The 22548-nt window shown below is 44.4% G+C and overlaps 1 protein-coding gene across 1 annotated transcript; it reads left to right on the top strand.

The window, feature by feature from the left end:
* Window positions 1–106: 106 nt before the first annotated feature.
* On the top strand, window positions 107–19833 carry Ubr7 (ubiquitin protein ligase E3 component n-recognin 7 (putative)). The gene is made up of 11 exons (NM_025666.2): window positions 107–310; window positions 3503–3636; window positions 4053–4113; window positions 5590–5685; window positions 7940–7993; window positions 8378–8483; window positions 10202–10410; window positions 11226–11375; window positions 11913–12075; window positions 13351–13412; window positions 17826–19833. The coding sequence occupies exons 1-11, from the start codon at window positions 161–163 to the stop codon at window positions 17916–17918; spliced, it is 1278 nt and encodes a 425-aa protein (NP_079942.1). The 5' UTR covers window positions 107–160; the 3' UTR covers window positions 17919–19833.
* Window positions 19834–22548: the final 2715 nt, after the last annotated feature.

The raw sequence follows: 22548 nt of genomic DNA on the forward strand, positions 1-22548 counted from the left end.
TGGCCCGCCCATTTTCTTCCGTGTCCTTCCTTAGGATTGGCTGTCTGGTGCTCGGGCTCCGCCTCCTCACGGGGCCCCGCCTTCTCGCGACGCCCCTGGCGGCGGCCACTTTTCCCGCCTCCTCCTGGGCCCACGCAGCGGAGCCCGGTGACAGTTGAGGATGGCCGGAGCCGAGAGCCCCACCGAGTGCCAGGCGGAGCTGGAGCCCGTGGTGTCGCTGGTGGACGTGCTCGAGGAAGACGAGGAGTTGGAGAATGAGGCGTGCGCCGTCCTGGGCGGCAGCGACTCGGAGAAGTGCTCCTACTCGCAGGTGCGCGCGGCCCGGCTGCTCCCGCCGTCCTGTCTGTTTCCCGCTGGCCGCGGCCGGGCCCACTCACGGCGGCCCTTTACTCTGTGCTTCTACAGCCCCGGCCCGGCTGCCATTTCATCCTCAGCTTGTCGCCACCAGGGCTGTCCCTCGGTTCCGCTGATGGTACACTGCAGGCTCCGGTCCTCCAGTTGTCGCCTCTTGGTGGCCTGCTTTTCACGAGGTTGTTCTCGTGATCTCTCAAACCCAGATATTCTTCGCTCCACTTCTCCCACCGCCCAAGAATCTTAATTAGGGACCAGATGGGGAAAAGTAAAGGGAAAGTGGGCCGGCTTTGAAAATCTTCCGGTGAGGTTCGGCTTCCGGACACTCCTGTAGTCTAGTTTAACTGCTAGCTGCCCCCACCTCACCCCCTTTCTGGTTAAATGAAGTTTCGTGTGTATGTGCTATGTGACATCCCCTCTCTCTGGGGACTGGAAAGCCAAGAGGAGAAAAGGATCTGTTTGGCATTTGTGGGACCTTTTGAACGAGAGAGTTTGAGGGGCTGAGATGTAGTGTTTAGTGACGCATACTGTACATTTAAGTACTAACGTGGAAAAGGGTGGGTAGGAAGGAAACTTAACAACAAGGATGAGAATTGGTGGAAGGAAACAGGCTAACTATGCCCATGGGTGGAGTGGGAGACTGGGGTAGGAGTGAAGGGACTTGGAGTTATGGTGTGGCGTGGACTGAAGTCATAATACTAGTTGTCTTCGTTGACCAAGTTGGGTTTGCACTGTAAAATTGTTGAATAAATCTTGTATCCCAGAAGTAGTCACAGCATGGTCGCTGGTATTTAAATTTGGAGGATCATTGTTAGGTTTCAAACCCTGGACTCTGCTGTTGTGCCTATTTAACATATCAAAGCCGATGGTGGCCTCCTGGTTCTCCCTGCCCTTCTGTCCCTTCCGGGACTCTCCTGGCAGACATACCCAATCCACTTTCCCAGACTTCTCCAGCCCAGGAGCCGGGCTACCCTTCCCCCAGCTTCCCTTCCCTAAATAATGCAGCCGTTTTGTTTATGCAGCTCTCTTGGGTCTCCTGGCTGTAGCACCTGGCTCCCCATCCCTATCCCCTACCCTTCCTTGCTCTTCTCCCAGGGCCCAGTTCAGAATCTTTAGCCTCTGGACTCTCCTAAAAGTCCTTGCCTCCGAGCTCTTCCTTTTATAGTAAACTTTTTCCTTCAACCTCCCAAGGAACAGGCATGTCCTTTCCTTTTTATTTCTCTTTTTCATTGTGACCATTAAACCACACACCCACCCCTTCATTGGAAGAAAGAAAGAAAGATCCTAAGTCTGTATGTAAGCTCTTTATTAATATACTTATTTTTATACAATACTAACTAAAATTGGGGGTAGGATCTTATGTCCCTCAGATCTGCCTTGAATTTTTGACTATCTTCACTTCCCAAGTGCTGCTGGTATTACAAGTGTGTACCACCATGCTTGGCTTAAAGTCTTGTTTCTGGTGAATTTTGTTTTTGTTTTTTGAGACAGTCAGATTGAGTGGTTCTAATTGGTCTGAAACTCACTATGTAGGCCAGGCTAACCTTGAACTCACAAGGATCCACCTCCCTCCCAAGTGCTAGGATTAAAGGCCTGGTCCTAAGTTTTTGTTTTTAAATAGTCATATCTCTATATAAGTATATCAATAATAATAATTATTTTCTTTTAGTTTTTTTGAGACGGAGTTTCTCTATGTAGCACTGGCTGTCCTGGAACTTAGAAATATGCCTCCCTCTGCCTCTCAAATGCTGGGATTAAAAGTGTGTACCACCACTACCACCTGGCAGTCTTTTGTTTTGTTAGATTTTCAAGTATTTGTGTGGCTATGTGCATGTGCGCACAGATGCTCTTGAGGGCAGAAGAATCTGATCCCCCTGGAACTGGAGTTGCAGGGGGTTGTGCGCTGCCAACACGGTACTAGGGACTCAATGCTAGTTCTCTGAGAGAGCAGTATGTGCGTTTAAGCTCTGGGCCATCTCTCTCTAACTCCAGGTTGATTTTAACAAGCTTGCTTACTGATGTGTGTGGGCACATGTACCACATAGCATATGCAGACAGGCATCAGGGAACAGCCTTATGGAAGCGGTTGTCCTCACCACCTCTGTATAGGTTCTGGAGGTGGACCGAAGGTTTCCGGGCTTACAGAGCCAGTGACTTTACCCACGGAGCTATCTCGCTGGCCCGGCAAATTCTTTAGTAAACTAGGAGCAGATTGAAATAGAATAGAAGTGTGTGTGGTAGTTCACTGGCAGGCTCAGTAAAGCATTTGCTGCACCAGTATGGACCTGTGCTCTGTCCCCTCTACCACGGCCCTGTGTGCTGAGAATCCCCTTACCAACACTTCTAAGTTTTGCTATTTTTCCTTCAACATTTTAAAACATTTGTCTCTGTTGAACACACTTGCCCTTTTTTATACTTCATTACTTGACAGTAAGTAGTGGGCATAATTATACTTCTAGATGCTTCCCCATACATCTCTCCCCAAATTAAAATGATTAATTTTTCTGTATGGTTGAATTATAAGAATTTCTAAAATAAGAAATGTGAGGGCTGGAGAGATGGCTCAGTGGTTAAGAGCATTGGCTGCTCTTCCAGAGGTCCTGAGTTCAATTCCCAGCAACCACATGATGGCTCTCAACCATCTGTAATGAGGTCCATGCCTTCCCTCTTCCGTTATGCAGGCATACGTGCAAATAGGGTACTCATATCCATAATATAAATAACTAAAACCTCTTTAAAAAAAGAAGAGAAATGTGAGCGAAGTGGTGGTGGCACACGGATTACCCAGCACTCAGGGGCCGAAGCAGCCAGATCTCTGAGCTAAGGCCAGCCTGGGCTACAGAGTGAGTTCCAGGACAGTCAGGGCTACACAGAGAACCCCTGTCTCGAAAAACCAAAAAAAAAAAAAAAAAAAAAAGGTGTATTAATCTTTTAAACCTGTAAACTGTAAACTCACCTTTATTTTCATGTGTTAAAATGATTAAACAGATCAAGTTATTCACAGATTTAAACTTCCTATTGCTATAAGAAAAAAATTTACATAAAGCTAAGCATCCGAATAGATCTGGGGCTTGAAATAGTGGTTTTGACCCTTTGTTGGTTAACTAGTCTTTCTGTTCTTCTTCCCTTTTGTTTTGGGCTGGTGTCTCAGGGCTCAGTGGGGAGACAAGCACTGTACGCCTGCAGCACCTGCACGCCAGAGGGAGAAGAGCCCGCAGGGATTTGTCTAGCTTGCAGTTACGAATGTCATGGAAGCCATAAACTGTTTGAACTATACACAAAAAGGTAATGCTTTTTCCTGAGTGTCTTCTGAATGTTTAGATTCTTTCGCAACCTCAATGGCTGCTTAATCTTGCTTTTTATTCAGAATAATTGTGTGTTGGTAAAAATTAATATGGGAGAGAATGGTTTTTCTATAGGCCTTTTAATTATGGAGACTGGCTCAAACTTCTCATCTTTTCATTATCTCATTTGTTTGTGTGTGTGAGTGATACAGATATTTGTTTTTTATGTGTTGTGATGTCCAGAATGGTAATTTGTATTTATCTGTTTTATTGTTGGAAAACTCCAACAAGAGACACGAACATCAGAAAGGCTGCCATTTAGAGTCTAGGAATGAGTCAGAGGGAGTTATGGTTGGTACTGAAAGAGTGATTAATTTCAAAAGAAGACGTAAATATATGTTCTTTTTTTTTTAATAGAAATTTTCGTTGTGATTGTGGAAACAGCAAGTTTAAAAACTTGGAATGCAAATTATTTCCTGTAAGTAAGCACTGTGATTACAAATGTACTTGGGAGCAGGGATGGAGAGGTGGCTCAGTAGCTAGGAGCACTGATTGCTCTTCCCAGTTCCAGCATCCACAGCTACCTGTAACTCCAGCTCCAGGGGACCCCACCTGCCCCATATAAATAAAAAGAAATCTTTTTTTTTTTTTAAGTGTACTTAATGAGCTGAGGTTGGTATTTACCAAAGTGTAAAAAAAAAACAAAACAAAACAAAAAACAAGAAACAAAACAACAACAACAAAAAAAAAACCCACCAAAATATTTTCCAAAACATTTTCTCTTGAGTATTTTCACTTTTATGTGGTTGGAAACACTAGATAATGTGTTGAGAGTCTACAATATAGATTATAGTTAATAGTCCAGGTCTGGGAGGAGATGCTCTTTAGGCTGATCTTTACCTGGGCCATGCTGAGGTTTCTAGAGCAAAGCATGGGGCTGAGTGAAGAGCTGTGCTAAGAACTTGTCTGCAAAACACAATCAAACAATGCTTTCACAGAAGCTGTAGGAAACTGCAGATGAAGGAAGAAGGATGGAGAACGCCATGTTCATCATTAATAATTGCTGAAACCTGTTTCCTCCTTTAAGTTTATGACTAATTTTTGATAATCACTTTTCCTCCTTTTGTACTCCAATAACCTGAAAGTCTTAGTATTCACTCCTGCATTTAAGGAAATGTCTGGGTTAGAGAGAGGGCTTGGCAGCTGAGGGCATGTACTGTGCTTCTGGAGGACAGCATCCAGCACCCAGTTGTGTAGAACTGTCTGTAGCTCCAGCTCCAAGGGAATCATTCCTTTCGCCTCTACAGGCGCCTACACTCAAGTGCCCAAACCAAAAGGAAGTGAAGTATGGTGGTGCTTGCTCACCTGTATTCTCAGAACTGCCGAGTCAGAAACAGGTGGATCTCAGAGATCAAGGTCACCCTGGATTCCAGCTAGAAATACACAGACCCTGTCTCAAAAACTGTTTTATTTTGTTTTTGTTTTTGTTTTTTTGAGACAGGGTTTCTCTGTATAGCCCTGGCTGTCCTGGAACTCACTTTGTAGACCAGGCTGGCCTCGAGCTCAGAAATCCGCCTGCCTCTGCCTCCCAAGGGCTGGGATTAAAGGCGTGCGCCACCATGCCCAGCTCGAAGACTCTTTTTAAAAGAGTGTATTGAAATCCTAGACAAGCTGGTCATACATATGATTTTTTTTTTGTTTTATTGTATGAGTATATAAATAAAATTTTCTCAGTTGCTACAAAGAAGATAGAGAAAATAAGGTATTTTTTTTCTGTTTTTGTCTCTGTAGCTTAAAAAATTATTTGTTGAGTAGTGACTTTTTTTTTGTTACTTGAAAGTTAATGACTAGCTTGTAGGAAGATACTTAGTGCGGGGATTTCTTAAATGTATAAGTTGCATGGTGCATGACCTAGTATTAGACAGTATAGGTACTGAAATTTATTCTCTTTCAGGACAAATCAAAGGTAAATTCTTGCAATAAGTACAATGACAACTTTTTTGGATTATACTGCGTTTGTAAGAGACCTTATCCTGATCCTGAAGATGAGGTAAGAGAATCAGAAGTTTAAAATAAACTCAAACTGAACTGGGGTTTTGTTATTGCTGCTTGTTTTAGTTTTTGTTTGCTTATTTTTGTATACCATAGAATGAAAATTTCGGAGAGGACTTTCTTTTCCCACCCTCAGATATTTTCTAAGAAATCTCAGCTTCTTTCCTCTGTGAAAGAAAATAGCTATGCTAATAGGCTTCTTTTAAAATTTCAATAACAAGTGTAAACAAAATCCCTGAGTTATTCTGTGCATTCACTTCTGCAACTAGCTTTTCCCAGTCAGCTTCTTTAGTCTTAGCTCTCAGGAGATAGAGGCTGGCACTCATTCACAAGTTCAAGGTCAGCCTGACCCACATGATGAAGTCCAAGCCAGTCAGGGCTACATAGGGAGATCCTGTCTCTACAAGATAAGAGGAGAAGACAAATGTAAGCCTGCCTTGTAGCTTCCATAAGTCAGTTAACTGTTCTGTGGCAGAACATTACTGTCTAGATGGCCCCTTACAGGCTTCAGTGTCCATCCACAGGTATCTAACTCTATATAGCACTCTAGGTGTTATATAAAAGCACAGCTGTTGGTGGGTCTAAGAATACTCTTGTCTGTATTTAAAATTGTGATTGTGACTACCAAAAGAGTTCAGCCAGTGGTAGTTATTTTGATAGTATTTCTCTTCCTTCCTCACTCCCTCCATTCCTTTCGTTTAATGGTGAAAAAAAATGTGTACATGTAGAGTTAGCCAGCTATAATTGGTTTAGATTGCCAATCAATTGCCAGCTTTGTTGGCAACATCCAGAGCATCATAATCAGGAGTCCACCGAACATAGCCCTCTTCCTGCCTTTTCTCCATTAGGCCTTCTGAGAATGTTGACTTTGGCCACATCAGTGTCATAGCCTATTTGATCTGGTGCCTGTTGGCCTTGACATCCACAGTGAACACAAGTATGTTGTTGTCTCTCATCTTGTTGTGGCTGACTCAGTGGTCACGGGGAGTTTGATGATAGCTTAGAAGTCAAGCTTGTTCCTCCTGGCTTTTGATGGTATTTGGATCTTGGGCTGCAGGAAGGTGGGTGGCATTGCATATCTTTTTGTAGCTGTGGATGCTTTTTAACACACCCATTTGGGCTTTCAAGGCCTTCACTTTGGCTTTGGCTTTGGGGTGGGGGATAGTCACTTTTTGATTTCAGTGCCATCGTGGCAAAAAAGTGAGACAGTCTTAGAGTGTAGTCTTGTCTTGTTTTAAACTCAGCTTTGACTGCAGGGATCCCTTAACAATTTTCTTTACACTCTTAGCTCCATGTATTATCAACCCTTTAAAGCCTTGCCAGGCAGATAAATGACGTAGGACCATGTATTATTAGTTCCTTTAGAATTGTTTTTCTGTATTTTATGTATGTGTGTTTTACCCATGTGTATGCAGGTGTACCAAGTGTGTACCTGGTGCACATGGAGGTCAGCAGGGCTTCAGCCACTCTGTGGGTGCTGGGTTCTTTGTTAGAATACCAAGTGTTCTTAACCACTGAGTCATCTCCCTAGGCATGATGAGATTACACAGTTTTCTGAGTTTTGGGGATATCTACAATGATCTCTGTGCTGGCTTTTCATATCCTTAGGCAATGTTTTGTTTGTATATTTATGGATCTGAAAGAGTACTTTGTGCATATAGAGGAGTTAACTTCCACCTTTCTGGCTTTTTAATCACTTGGAACCATAATTATTGAATCACATTGTATATAAGGGGAAATTTGAAGTGTCTTTAACAAATATCTTTTAGAACTGGATATTTTTTAAGAATGGGGTAAAATGTTTACTTTCAGTACTTTTGAAACAGAAGACTCCCTCCCTCTCAAAACAGTAATAAATTAAGAGGCAGAAAACAAAACAAAACTTCTATTGTATATATGTATGTATGTATGTATGTATGTATGTATGTATGTATGTATTTCTTAATAAAACACCACAGTAAAGGGATGGGAAAACAGTAAAATGTTAACTAGTTGGTATGAAAGCCTAAGATAAATAGAAAATCACCCCCCAGACTCTACTTTGGGGTGCAGTTTTCCTAGTGTTGACTGTCAAGGAGCTTTGATGCTCACTTGGAAACTACTTCATCTAGAATGGGCCTGTCCTCTTGACTTTCCTCAGAGTTGCTAGAGAATTACCTAATTACCTAATTTTTAATTCTGCTGTGGGCCAGATTTACTTCTGTTCCCTAGAATTCAAAACAATCATTAACATTTTTTTTTTTTTGGGTCAGGTTCCAGATGAGATGATACAGTGTGTGGTCTGTGAAGACTGGTTCCATGGCAGGGTAAGCAACATTCTAGCACTTAGTGGGTGAGGAAGAAAGATCTGAAGTTCAAGGCTACCCTCAGCTACTTGAGACCCTGTCTCAAATAAATGGGGCTGGGAAATTGCTCACTGGGTCAAAGAACACACCTTTAATCCTAGTACTTGGAATGCAGAGACTGGCTGACAGCTGTAAGTTCAAGGCCAATCTGGTTCACATAGCAATTTCCAAGCCTGCCAGCACTTACATAGTGAGACCCTGTCTCAAAACAGTATTTTTCTGTTTTATTTTATATTCCTTTTGATGAGGATGTAGTCAGTGTATTCTTGTACTCTCTGTTTATAAAAGCACACATCATAGAGGACTTGGCGATCACAGGAAACATCTGGGTTTCTCTATCCACAGCATCTTGGTGCCATTCCCCCTGAGAGTGGGGATTTCCAGGAGATGGTGTGCCAGGCTTGTATGAGGCGCTGTTCTTTCTTGTGGGCTTATGCTGCCCAGTTGGCAGGTGAGTGAGTGTTTCTGTGAGGTTGATGTGACACAGGTTTGTGCTCATGAAATCTCTGTGTTCAATCAAGAATTTTTAGTAGCTATTTCTAACTGGACTTTAGAGAGATCTAGAAACATCCAGCTATGCCCCTCTTCTACCCAGTGGACTGGTTGGGAGCCTACCAGGAACAAATGTGAACTTGAATACTATGATGCAGAGTATTGATGTGACCAGAGTTAGAGAAAGTATTTGGGTGGGATTTTGAAGAACAAATAGAACTAAAGTACGTAGTTAAATATAAGACATGTTTTGAAAGGATTGGCATCATAATTCTTATGGCTGTGACACAATGCATTAGACTTTTGAATAATGGGTAAATATTGCTCATAGTTCTTAAAGCTGACAGTAAAGGTCAAGTTGATGGATGTGAAGGCCATTCTTCATACATGTGTCTTCAAGCCATGGAGAGAACATGCAGTCTCCTAGGAATGTTAATTGCAGTTATGATGGGAGGCCCTGTGACCTAGTCACCTTCTAAAAGCCATACCTTTTGATACCACAGCACTGCAGGTTGGCTTTTAACTTACATATTTTGTGATGTGTATGTATCCCACCCATAGAAGATGGGGAAACGACATGTTATGAGGTAACACACCGAGAAACAGTAAAAGCACAAGATGTCATGGGGATAGCTCTATTTGATGATTCCACTTAACTGGGCGTATTTCCTGCTGTGCCATCTTGATTTCCTGGGCTCACCTTTAGGGATTTTGAACATAAAAGCTACAAGCTATAGCTGTGCCTAAGATCTCCCTCCACTAGCAACCTCCGGGCTGCTGCGGTCACAGCTCTTCCTGTTCATTCTCCTCCCAGATAGTGCCCCCCTTTTACAGACATTTGAGCTATATGCATTTCCCACAGGAGTTTCCTTTTTGCTTTTGGCTGATTGGTTCTGATGTGTCTGTCGTCCTAAGGATCAAACCCCGACCCTCAGGTCTAGGTGCTAGGCAGGAGCTTTCCACTCAGCCTCCCCTTGCACTGTCTGGCTGTTTTTCAAAGTAAGGTTTCTCTGTCACAGAGGTTGGCCTCAAACTCATGGGTCCTCAGTCTGGGTTTTTCTTATCTTTCTCTCCGTGTCAGGTGCTGTGCCCTAGATTGCAGCACCCTTACCCACCATGAGCTTCTTTGCTGTTTGTCTCCAGACCCTCCTTGCAACTGAAAGCTCGTGTTTTCGAATTGTCCTTTTCTTTTTTTTTTTTAATAGTTAAATCCTTTCCCACTGCCTTGGTTCTTTAGTTAGCCCTTCTTTTAACAGGTGTAGTATATTCTTTATGTATAAGGTGCTTATGTAGTGATGCATATTTTTTAATGAACCATTTATTTGGCTAGGCAGGCATACTGGTAAGAGTGCTAATTCATTTCTTTTCTTTCTTTTTTTTTCTTTAAGTTTTATTTATTTAATGTATATCTGCATGTACACCTGCATACCAGAAGGGGACATCATTTCATTATGAGATGGTTGTGAGCCATCACGTGGTTGCTAGGAATTGAACCCAGGACCTCTGGAAGGGCTGCCAGTGCTCTTAACTGCTGAGCCAGCTCTCCAGCCCCTAATTCATTTCTTGTTACAGAGGTTCAGGTTGCCTTGTTTCCTAGTCTGAGATATTTTAAGAATGTGATTTCTTGATCTGAGAGGCCTATGGCCAGCTTTGTTGTGTGTCTTGTTGAACCCACAGTCACCAGGATATCTGCTGAAGATGATGGGCTGCTGCCAAATGCTACTGGCATGGGAGATGAAGATGTTAGCAAGCCTGAAAATGGAGCTCCCCAAGATAATGGCCTGAAAGAGGATGCTCCCGAGCATGGCAGGGATTCTGTCAACGAGGTGAAAGCTGAGCAGAAGAACGAGCCCTGCAGCAGCTCTAGTTCTGAGTCTGACCTCCAGGTAGTGTATGACATTCATGCCACATCCCAAGTGAAACTGGGGGCTGTGTGCTTGGACCTGGAGTTTGATCCCCAGACCCATGAGAAGTTGCTGGGCATGGGCTGGAGAGGTGCCTCAGTCACAAAGTGCTTGATAGACAAGCATGAGGGTTTGAGTTCTCTAGTACCCAGGTGATGAAACAAAATGGCCAGGTTGGCATGGATGGCACTTTGATCCCAGCACTTAGAGGCAGAGGCAGGTACATCTCTGTGAGTTTGAAGCTGGCCTAGTTAACATAGCAAGTTCTAGTTTAACCTGAGCTGCATAGTGATAGCCTGTCTGAAACAACAAAGCCTTGTGCAGTATGCATCTGCACCCCAGTGTTGGGATGTTGGAGATGAGCCGATCCCTGGAGTTTGTTGACAGATATTGTAGCCAATCAGTGAGTTTTAGGTTCAGTGAGAGACCCTGTTTCAAAAAATAAAGTAGAGAAATTGATTGAAGAAGACTCTTGAATGTCAGTGTCCTTCTTACACATGTACACATGTGTGTGTGTGAGCGCGCACACACACACACACACAGAGAGAGAGAGAGAGAGAGAGAGGGAGAGAGAGAGAGAGAGGGAGAGAGAGAGTGAGAACGCGTGCGCGCGCACGCACTGGGCTGCTTTCCAGAGGACCTGGAGTTGACTTCTAGAACCCACATTTTCCAGATGCCCTCTTACAGCCTTCATGGGCACCATGGTGAGAAACACACGCAGGCAAAGCACCCACACACAATTATTTCTTTAAACTTAAAAATACAAAAACTCACTTCAAAACTTAATTTTATTTCAGACAGTGTTTAAGAAAGAAAATATCAAAACTGAGCCACAGTCCAGCTGCAGACTTCAGGAACTCCAAGCCAAGCAGTTTGTAAAGAAAGATGCTGCCACCTATTGGCCCTTGAACTGGCGCAGCAAACTATGCACCTGTCAAGACTGTATGGTGAGTGTTTGGCTCCACTTGATGTTCACAGAGTAGACACTGCGAGACTTATTCAAGGATCGATATCTGAGTTCAGGGGACACTGATTTCCTATGGGCCAAATTTATGAAGTTCCTTTTTTTTTTAAAGACTTATTTATATGAGTACAATGTAGCTATCTTTAGACACACAAGAAGAGAGCACTGGATCTCATTACAGATGGTTGTGAGCTACCAGTGGTTGCTGGGAATTGAACTCAGGACCTCTGGTAGAGCACTCAGTGCTCTTAACCGCTGAGCCATCTTAGAATTGCTTAGAAAGTAAACTAGTAGATTTTGAATTCAGAGTATATAGACTGTGGAAGTTGGAAGATTTCTGAAAAAAATCTGGGCCAAAAGTATAAATTCAACAAGTCAACTTTGAAGCTTACAATTTTCTAGGTGTGAATTTAAAAAATTTTAAAGTTATTATTTATTCTCCTTAATTTGACTTTCTGAAAATGACATTCTAAATGGGGGAACTGGAAAAAAAAATTTTTTTTTTTTTTTTTTTTTAAAGAAAATGTATGGAGAACTAGACGTCCTGTTCCTGACAGATGAATGTGATACAGTTCTGGCTTATGAGAACAAAGGCAAGAACGACCAGGCAACTGATAGAAGGGACCCTTTAATGGACACCCTTAGCAGCATGAATAGAGTCCAGCAAGTGGAGCTCATCTGTGGTAAATTCTGTTCACAAGGCTTTCTTCATTTTGCAGGAAAATGGATGATCACCTGTGTTTGTAACTCTAACGAGAACTAGAATTATGTAGTAGACCTTAGCTATTGTTTGATTTTTAAAAATTCTGAAGTTTAGTTGCTGTTACCAAGGATCATTAGCATTTCATGCTACAATAATGTTTAAGAAACCACAGTTTTCCCCAGGTGGCGCTGGTGCATACTTTAATCCCAGCACTTGGGAGGCAGAGGCAGGAGGATTTTTGTAAGTTTGAGACCAGTCAGGAAGGAAGAAAGGAAAAGAAAGAAGCCCTCAGCATGAACTATTTTAACTGAGGGTAGGTATCTGAACAACTAGTAAGAAGAGTGTTTCATCCTTCGAGAAGAATTTCCACTGAGCACTGTACCTCCCTTTGGGAAGTGTGGCAGTTTTGAGCGTCCTCGGGTGCTTGATGCTTTACAGGAAGTCAGAAAGCTCCAGCATGCTCTGCTGAGTTAAGGTTCCAGTTTTAGCCACTTTCCACTTGTGTCCCCATTATAGCATTGATCATTTCCCTTATAATCATTTTTTTTTACACACAGACACACACACACACACACGCGCACGCACGCACACACACGCGCACGCACGCACGCACACGCACACACACACGCACACGCACTCACACACACGCACACTCACACGCACACGCACACGCACACGCACAGGCAGACTCCAAGAACCTGTTTTTCAGTGATAGGGTCTGTGTTTAAGAGATTCATCAGCTGTGATAATGCCTCAAGTATACATAAATTTGAGTGACTACATGAGTTTAAAGCTGTCTGATGAGGCTGGTAGAGATGGTGGCACACTCCGTTAGTCCTAGCACTTGGGGGGCAGAGGCAAGCTGGTCTCAAGCTGGTTTGAAGCTAGCCTGGTCTACAGAGTGAGTTCCAGGCCAGCCAGGGCTACACAGAGAAACCCTGTCTTAAAACCAGCAAAGCAACAACAACAAAAGTGGTCTGATGAGTCTGTTAGTTGATTTACGGAGAAATTAGCCCTTTGCAGAAGGCTCAGCTAGTGTTTATAATGTGAGGATATTTCTGGGAGGTGTTTGTTCTTGTTAAACCCAGACACCATAATGAGGGAAGCCAGACTTGAGAGGAGCGGGAAACAATGTTCTCTGGATTTTAAGTAAGAAAACATTGGTATAAACTGTTAAACACTTGCCTAGCAATGGCAAAGGTTTTAAAAGTATATCCCTATGTGAATTTGAGGTACTGTTGTGCTTTTGGTTTAGAATACAATGACTTGAAGACTGAACTTAAGGACTACCTGAAGAGATTTGCTGATGAAGGCACGGTATGTTGCGTTCAAGAACCTTATTCACAGCTTTTTGGCTTGAATGAATTGTTCATTTTCTTTAATGTTAAAAAATTGTTAGGGGGAAAAAAGATTAAAATAACACCAGGCATGGTGGCACAGCACCATGGGAGGCAGAAGCAGGTGATTCTATGAGTTTGAGGCCAGCTTGGTCTACAGAGACATCTCCAGGATAGTCAGAGCTACACAGGGAAGCCCTGTCTTGAAAAACCAAAACCAAACCAACCAAACAAAAGAAAAGCACAGCCTAAATGGAGGACTTGACTTCCTTTTTGCTGCCTATCTCAGCTTCCCAAAGGCTGGGATCACAGGACCGAGCACCGTGCCTGGCTGAGGAGGTGAAAGTTTAACGCAGAAACTACTTTCTAGGTACTGGCAGGTCAGGGGGGATTAGGAAGGACCAGAAAAGAGACAGCGAAACGTGAAGGGCAGGACAGTTACATAGGGTCTGACTGTAGTGGAGGACTATTGGAAGGAATCTGCTGATTCAGATCCTGGGTCGGGAATGGGAGGATGACTCAGCAGAAACAGTTACACTAGGACTCTGAGAAGCCCAGAGTTGGAAGGAGACTTCCCATCCTGGGCTAAAACATTCTCCTGTGTAGGAAGTCTGTACTTTTTGTTGTCGCTGTTTTAAAGATTTTATTTTTGTTTTATGTGTATGATGGTTGCCTCTACGTATGAATGTGTACCACATGCATGCCTTGTCCCCTAGGAGGCCAGATGGAGTTGGGTGCCCTGGAACTGAATTATAGGCTGTTGTGAGCCACCATGTGGTGCTGGGAACCAAGCGCAGGTCCTCTGCAAGAGCAGCCACTGAGTCATATCTCCAGCACCAATAGTCCTTACTGTAAGATAGCATGACTGTAAGATGTATAATGCTTTAAAAATAGAATTCTGGCCGGGCATGGTGGCGCACGCCTTTAATCCCAGCACTTGGGAGGCAGAGGCAGGCGGATTTCTGAGTTCGAGGCCAGCCTGGTCTACAAAGTGAGTTACAGGACAGCCAGGGCTACACAGAGAAACCCTGTCTTCAAAAAACCAAAAAACCAAAAAAAAAAAAAAAGAATTCTGGATAAATGTATTGGTACTTCCCAGTCTTCACTGCTCAAGTGTATGGCAGAATCTCACCTTCATCTCTGTGGATCCGGGCATCTGGGTGAGGCCCTTGGGTGCACTGCTGCTGTGGGTCCTGCCAGTCTACTTGGGCTCTGACTTGGTCCTCGTGGATGAGGGAGGCTATGTCTCTGGGTTTCTAGATAGGGGCTAAGATGCTGTTTCTGTAAAATGAATTGTAAAGTCAGAACACTAAAAGGGTCTTGTCCCAAATGGCTTTGGTTTTGTTGTTGAGACAGAGTCTCTTTAGTGGTGGCTAGCCTAGAATTCCCTTGAGACCAGGCTGGCCTTAAACTCAGAACCACTTGTCTCGGACTCAGTGCTGGGATTAAAGGTGTGCGTCACTGTGCTCAGCTCTGCCTGCTTGTGCTTTAGAGCCAGCCCTACTTGCCACATCTTGTGGGTTACATCTTTGCTGTCTTTCTCTGCTGCAAAGTCTCTCCTTGAGCTAGAATTGAATGTGCCATGGGAACAGTGTGGCTTTTGCCTCCTGTGTAACCTTAGTACTCCTCAGACCCTTAGGGTGCTTTAGCGCCAAGCTCACTGTCTGATTCTGGTGGAGTCTGTGGTCACAGTGCTCTTTGTTAAGTTTATCATGTAGCGTGGCGATGGCTGAGCAGAAAAGAGCTCTTGATATGCAACTCTCATGGACCTGAGGTTAAATTCCAAAGTGTATATAAAAAGCTTGGTATAATTGCATGCAACTGTAACCCCAGTGCTGTGGAGGCAGAGACAGGAAGATTGCAAGAGCTTCTCAGCCACCAGCCAGCTCCAGCTTCAGTAGGTATCCTGCCTCAACGGAATACAGTGCAAAGTGATCTTAGCAGGACACGTATGTGTGTGTGTGTGTGTGTGTGTACACCAGGCACACCTACCTGAGAATACACCCTAGTACAGAATACAGTGCAAAGTGATCTTAGCAGGACACGTATATATGTGTGTGTGTGTGTGTGTGTGTGTGTGTGTGTGTGTGTGTGTGTGCACACCAGGCACACCTACCTGAGAATACACCCTAGTTCCATTCTCAGAACCATATTAGAAAAAAATAATGTCTTTTTCAGTTTACAATTTGATACTATTTTCTACAGAGAAAATTTTGCACTTGATAGGATAATTTAAAAGAACAGAAAATGTAGTTTTAGAAAAATTTGGGGCAGGCCAGGCATGGTAGCACATGTCTTTAATCCCAGTACTTGGGGGGCACAGGCAGGTGGATCTCTTTCACTGGGTTCCAGGACACTCAGGACTACATAGTGAAACCCTGTCTCCAAAGGAGGGGGCATTATTTGGGGACCTGAAGATATGGCTCATCAGTTAGGAGGACTGTTCTTCCACGGGACCTGAGTTTGATTCTCAGTACCCACAGGGCAGCTCATAACTGTCTGTAACTCCAATTCCAGGAAATCCAACACTTCCTACTGGCTTCTGTGGGCACTGAATACAGTTGGTGCACAGACATGCAGGCAAAACACCCATACTCATAAAATATACATAAATTTTTAATTATTTGTGTGGCCAATGAGATTGTTCAGTGGATAAGGGCACCTGTCATCAGGCTTGATAGCCTGCGTGGAACCCACATGGTGGAAGGAGGGCACTCCTGAGAGTTATCCTCTGACCTTTGTACATGTGCTTCCCCCTAGTAAATAGGTGAACATGACCGAAGACAACTAGAATTCAGAATTTCACTCTGCTGTGTGTGGGCTGAGGTCTCCTAACCACAATACCTGGGAGTAAATAGAATTTTCCTTCATGGCTTGCTGTTAATGTTTGTAATCCAAGGTTAGGTCAGATTGATTATTTTGCTCATGTGCATTCAAGTGCATTTTTCTTCTGTTCCCCTCCTCCTCCTCCTTCTCCTCCTCCTCTTCCTCTTGTCCCCATCCTTCCTTCCTACCAATAAACACATGTCTTTGTATTTTAAAAGAGGTGAAGAAACCTGTCTTGTGATGGCTGCAGTAGACTCAGGGATAGGTTGTCCCAGCTTACCTCATTTTAATCCATGTTTTTCCTTGGTCTTGGTATTACAGACAGCTTTGTATACGAAGCTTTAAATCCTTTGTCATAACTTAAAAGCAGTGCATCCATAATTTGACTCTTTTTTTGAGGGTTTTTCTTTATTTTCTCTCCAACCATTTTTCTGTTGATATAACAACCATCTTTTTCAGACTCAAGGTATATTTAAAAAAAATTTTTTTAGAGAAAAATATTCTTCCCTATCAGTGTAGAAGAAAGCACAAAGCTGAGCTGAGGGTGGTGAGACAATGCCTTCATTCCCAGCACTTGGAAGGCAGAGGCCATGTATGTCTTTGTGTTCCAGGCCAGCCACGGCTACAGAGTACAACGGGAAAGCACAGACCTAGAGCAGAGTGCTTTGATGTGCTGTGCAGAGCAGAGCAGAAGGAAAGCTGTGCTGCTGAGCATGTGCAGTGACCTTAGGTCTCTCGGGTCATTGTGTGGGGATTCTGATGCTTTGTGCATCATAGACTCTAGCTCACCTGATCTTCAAGTGGCTCTGCTAGATGGATGCTGCTTCTATAGTTTTCATACAAACTGAGGTTTGAGCCATTGTCCTCTGCTGCCTGGCTGTGTGACTGAGTGGCCAGCCTCTGTGGGCCTTGGTGAGCATTTCTGTAAAAGAGTGATGTTAACTCTACACTGAGATACAGAGACCTGTCAAATTCTTCCCTGGCTGGCCTGGAACACAAAGACATACATGGCCTCTGCCTTCCAAGTGCTGGGAATGAAGGCATTGTCTCACCACCCTCAGCTCAGCTTTGTGCTTTCTTCTACACTGATAGGGAAGAATATTTGCCTTAAGATTTCTCCCACTGCTGTGAAAAGAAAGCAGTGCCACTGATTAAACTCATTTGAGTCGTAAATCTGCCACTCTTGTCAGTGACAGCCTCACAAATGTACGCTCACAGCGCGTCCTATGTTCTCTGCTCTGGTGCTTGCCAGCTTAGGTGTGGACACCGCAGTTTCGCACTGCAGTGAACTTATCCACATCTAATCCTGTGGTGAGTGGAGGGGTGCCTGCAATTCTTTTTTGTTTTATTTTTGTAGTTTTTGAAACTGGGACACATTAGGTAGCCCAGGCTGGCCTTGAACTTGTGGCTGTCTTCCTATACTAGGATTACTGACTGTGCTACCAGGGTAGCTTTCCTGCCTCTGGAATTAACCAGTCGAGTCCTTTTGCTTGCTTGTGAGTGCTCTGATCTCTTGTTGCTATTGTAGAATGTAGCCCCCTTTCAAATCTTGGCTTTTCATCAACAGGTTGTTAAGAGAGAAGACATTCAGCAGTTCTTTGAAGAGTTTCAATCAAAAAAGAGAAGGCGAGTGGACGGGTTACAGTATTACTGCAGCTAAAGTGGAATGCCACTTCCTCGGTCAGGTTCACGAAAATGCCACTGTTCCGGAATAAAGAGACCTGTGTCACACTTGGTCCCCTTTCCATCCTCCCGTGGCCTCAGGCCTTCTCCTTAAGTAGCTGCAGGGTTTCTACTGGTCTCTCAGCAAGCGGCCTCTGTGACAGCTCATTCCACAGACGTCAGCTCTCCTGCCCAGGATGCCCAAGACTTCTTTCTGTTCATGGTTTGAGAAGTTTGATTTGATCTTGTGAAAGCAAATTAGCTTCTTTTCTAGCAGTTTGTTCCATGACTTCCATATGTACGCTCACAGAGCTATTGCCCTCTGGGTCTTCTGGGTCTTGCAGGGTCTCTTCCTGTTAGCCCGAACCTCTGGGGAGCAGTCCCCTCTGCCCCATGATCACGGTGCCTTGGGTCAAAGCTTCCTCAAGCCCGCTCTGCCAGTCTGCTCAGCGCTTTCTGAGATTCGATCGTGGCTTGAAGAGATGGGACTTTTCTCTGTACCGACCTTCACGGTAGCCGCGACTGATGTCGTCTGTGGGAGGTTGGCTTAAGGCAGGATTGAGGAAGCAAGCCTTTGTTCTGAATTTCGCTGATTAGTTTGAAGTGAAATTTCATTACTATTCTAATGGCCCTCCAACATCAGCGTTAGTACTGTACTGCTCCCAGGGCTTCCAGGGAATCTACTCATGTGAGCCCCTTTGCTGCTGCCTAAAAATGACCAGATCCTACCCCCTAACGTGGGTGCTTTACAGAGTCCTCTGGTTCCTTACATTATCAGGGATATGCAGAAACATATATTAAAAATGGACCTATTTTAATACTGTTCTGTCAGGAAAATGTTATTGGAACCTGAATATTTTTCCCCTTGAATCTGCTGAAGGCAAGGATACTGACTGACCATAGTGGTAGTAAGTGGGGCAGTGACAGCCCTAGAAGATGGAGGATTCCAGCCAAAGCCCTCAGCTATATACATATTGAGTCTTTGTAAAAGTGCGCACAGCCACTCCCTCCTGACGGCTCGGAGGGTCTTCATGGATTGTTGTATAAAGTCCTGTGTTTGAGAGAAGTCTTTCAGATGGTGTGAAGTCTTTTTAAGCTCCCTCAGTCTATGTGGAAAACATCTTTTGATCCACAAAGACCTAAGTGGCACCCTCCAGAGGAACAAGGTCTTCCCTAGTACACGGTGAGGTACATTAAAGACATTTTAGGCCACATGTTGGTGGGGATTTTTGTGTGTGGGCAGCAGTTGTATGCATGAATACTCGAGTTCCTTGTCACGATGAAGTAGCCTACAAATAAGGCCTCAGGAAATGGCATGGCTTCGGTACTGTATACAGCTTGCAGCCTTCTAGTGACAGATCCTGGGAAGACTGCTATGTGGAGCTGCAAGGTTCTTCCCGCTGCAGGCGAAGCCTGTGTGCACTGAGCTGGCCTGGATAGGGCTCAGGCAGACCCCCGGTGCCCACAGCCTCGGGGTCTCCTGAGCTGAGGATTTGAATTTGAGAGTTGCACTTTCTATGTACCAGCACATCCTCAAAACTTCTCTCTTCCCAGATGTCAGATTTAACCACCAAGTTCCTGTCTGCCCCTGATAGGTCAGAACCAAGGCTTAGCAGCAGTGTCAGTGAGCAGCAAAAATACAGCCAGCCTATGTTGAAGGGCTTGCATAAGAAAGGTTCCCTACTTAACCAGAAAACCTCTTTTTGTACCTATTCACAACTAGTTTTCTTACTATTCTCGTAGAGATGGTTTGGGCCAACATGTGGCAGTTGATATTAATGCATGTTTTATGCAGAAGAAAATGTGATACTAGTTGCTTTTAAGGAATTCTGGCATTGTATGTACATTTTTGTAGAAATTATTACTCAATATACTTCAATCAGGTTTCTGTAAAATCCAAATTAAACCTATTCAAAATAGTTGCTTTTCTGATTGTTCTTGGTCCTGTTTGTTAGCCTTACCTAAATCTACAAGGCTGGTGGTGTGTCTGCCCACAGCTTTCCTACCCCAGGTTCCAGGTTCCGGTTCTGAATTGGAGGCAGTTCATTTTGTGTCTGCTACTCTATAAAATGGGCCCTGGCTCTTGGGGAAATGGCTCAGCAGGGTTAAGAGAGTTTGCTGCCAAGTGTGACCTGAGTTCAAATCCCAGGACCTACCCAAAAACGAGTACTCACATGCTGGTAGCCCATCACTGTTGAGTGGTGGATATGAGGTTCAGGGCTACCAGCCTCTGTCCAATTTCAGTAACGGATGCTGTCAGAGAGAGATGGGGAGAGTGATACTGCCCACAGTCAGGTGAATGAAGTGTTCTCTCATCCTTGAGCTGTTCCTGTAGTTAAAACCTTGATGAAGGCATCCTCTGAGCCAGGAAAGGTGCCCTTGGGTATAGCCAGGAACGCAGCAAGTAACTAGCAATCTGATAGGATGGCTAAGAAAAGGGACCCAGGTCCTAGAAATTACCAAGTTTCAAATCACTTGGTTTTGTATTTGTAGTATGGGATGGCATTCTGGAAACTATGGGCTAGTGGTGTGCCAGGCAGCAGCAGATGGACACACTGTACCTGGCAAATGGCCTTGTAAATACGTAGGTTTCTGGTCAGACACGAGTGCTGCAGTCGGTTACTTAAGAGACCTATAACTGCTCAGATTGCTGAGAACTTGTGACCCTTGACTGGTCAGCCCTAAATGAAGACATCTACAGCGCCCCTTTCAAGGATTAGGCAAATGGAAGGAGAGGCAGAAAGAATCAGCACAGAAGTTGGGGAGGAGTGATGTGGAATGCTGTCTTCCGGGCATCACGTGATGCTTGGAACAAAAAAAGGTGAAAAGGTTTTGAGAAGTGAGGAAGTAATATTTAGTCTTTTTCCTTTAATTTGAAGAGTTAATATAGGTCATGTGAGAATTCAGCCATGGCTGGTGAGTGGGTGGAGTCTGACACCCCGAGTTTGGGTCCCAGGTGGAAGGAGAGAACTGACTCCTCTAAGTTGTCCTCAACCCCCACAAGCTCTATGTGGCATGTGTGCTCACTCCAAATAAACACGTGAGCAGGGGCTGATGGCTTTCCCTTGGTAGTGGAGCACGTGCCTACGATACCCGAGGCCCAACTCCAAGCCCCATTAAAAAAAGAAAATGGCACAATAAAAAAGTAGCAAGCAGGGATAGAGACACACACCTCAGCGCTCAGAAGGCAGAAGCAGGCAGCTCTTGAGTTTGAGGCCAGTGTGGTCTACACAGTTTTAGGCCAGCCAGGGCTACCAAGAAAGATTTTTAAGCAAGAGAGGCAGAGAACAAGAGACAGACTACAATTCCAAGTCCCCCGACTCCATTAGCCTTCTCAGGGGCAGGCCCTGTAAGCACTCTTGAGAATTGTCACATACACTTTATTTTATCTGTCATTTTCTCTACTCCATATTAAGTGTGTGTGGTAATTTTATCACGAAGCTGTCCCTTTAGCTGCCTTGGCTGGCAGTGCCACACTGCAGTTTTCCTTCCTGTTGTGGGAGGCCTGGGTCAATGAGTCCCCTCTGAAAGACCTAGGAAGGTAGGGTCCTCTGGGTCTTCACCTGTGTCTTCCATCTTCCAAAATTCCCCTCAGTCATGAAGTATATATAGACCACTCTCCCTGACTTTCTACCTAAATACACTTGTCAGGTAGGTACTCCTTAGAACTCCTGGCCAAACTAATACGACTAATATTCAGCTCATTTCCCTCTGGTTCAGACCCTCCTTGTCTTGCCTACCAACTGCAATAGCTGGTGTTCTCTTGCTAATTGTGTTACCTAACAAACCTGTTTGCAGTGTCCCACACATAGGCTAAAGGAAGCCTGCCCCCAGCTGGCTTTGATTGGTAATAAAGAATTGCCTTACAGCCAATGGCTGGGCAGAGGGGATGGGGTGGGACTTTTAGATTTTCTTGGGCTAGGAACTGGGGAGGTGGATCAGATTTAGAGCTGCAGAAAGAAACTTATCAGAAATGTGAGAAGGAATGCGGTCACTCAAAGGGCTGCCCAGAAGCGTATTGGGGAGCAAAGACCAGGGAGCTGCCCACAAGGAGCCAGGGCAACAAAGATAAAATATAGAACTGGAGGGCGTTAAACCAGGATTATAGGAGGGAAATGTGTGCTAGCTGCAGGGAATGCCCAGCCTTTGAGCTAGCCAAGGCATTTTAAAATTAACTGGCTTGTGTGTGTGTTCCATTCACAAATCCAGCTAGCTCCCGGGTGGGTGCCCTTGTGCGACCCGTTTTTTTTAGTTAAGCTACAACCAAAAGTTAAGCAAGTTATGAAATACTGCGCCCTTTGCAGCCTGAATCCATCTTTGCTTGGCTCTCTTTACATCACTCCTGAGCCTCTTCATTTCCCACTGATGGGAAAGCTGGCTAACACCAGCATCACCCTCCAGTTCAGGCCAAAGCTTTTGTAGCGATTTTGATGTTTGAGATTGGCATAAGGGCCAATCTCAGTATCTGCCTGTCCAAAGCTGGGTCCACTAGTTTGTCCCAGAGCCCTCATTCATTACTTCCACAGCCCTCCTGAGCTTCCAGCTAAGGCCTCTTCTCTCTTCATCCTGCCAAGTCTTTCCACCCAAGCACCCCTTTTAACAGTATCTTTTCTTCCGGGAAGGGAAGT

This window comes from Mus musculus, chromosome 12 (genome assembly GCF_000001635.26).
Source record: "Mus musculus strain C57BL/6J chromosome 12, GRCm38.p6 C57BL/6J".
Classification (NCBI taxonomy): domain Eukaryota; kingdom Metazoa; phylum Chordata; class Mammalia; order Rodentia; family Muridae; genus Mus; species Mus musculus.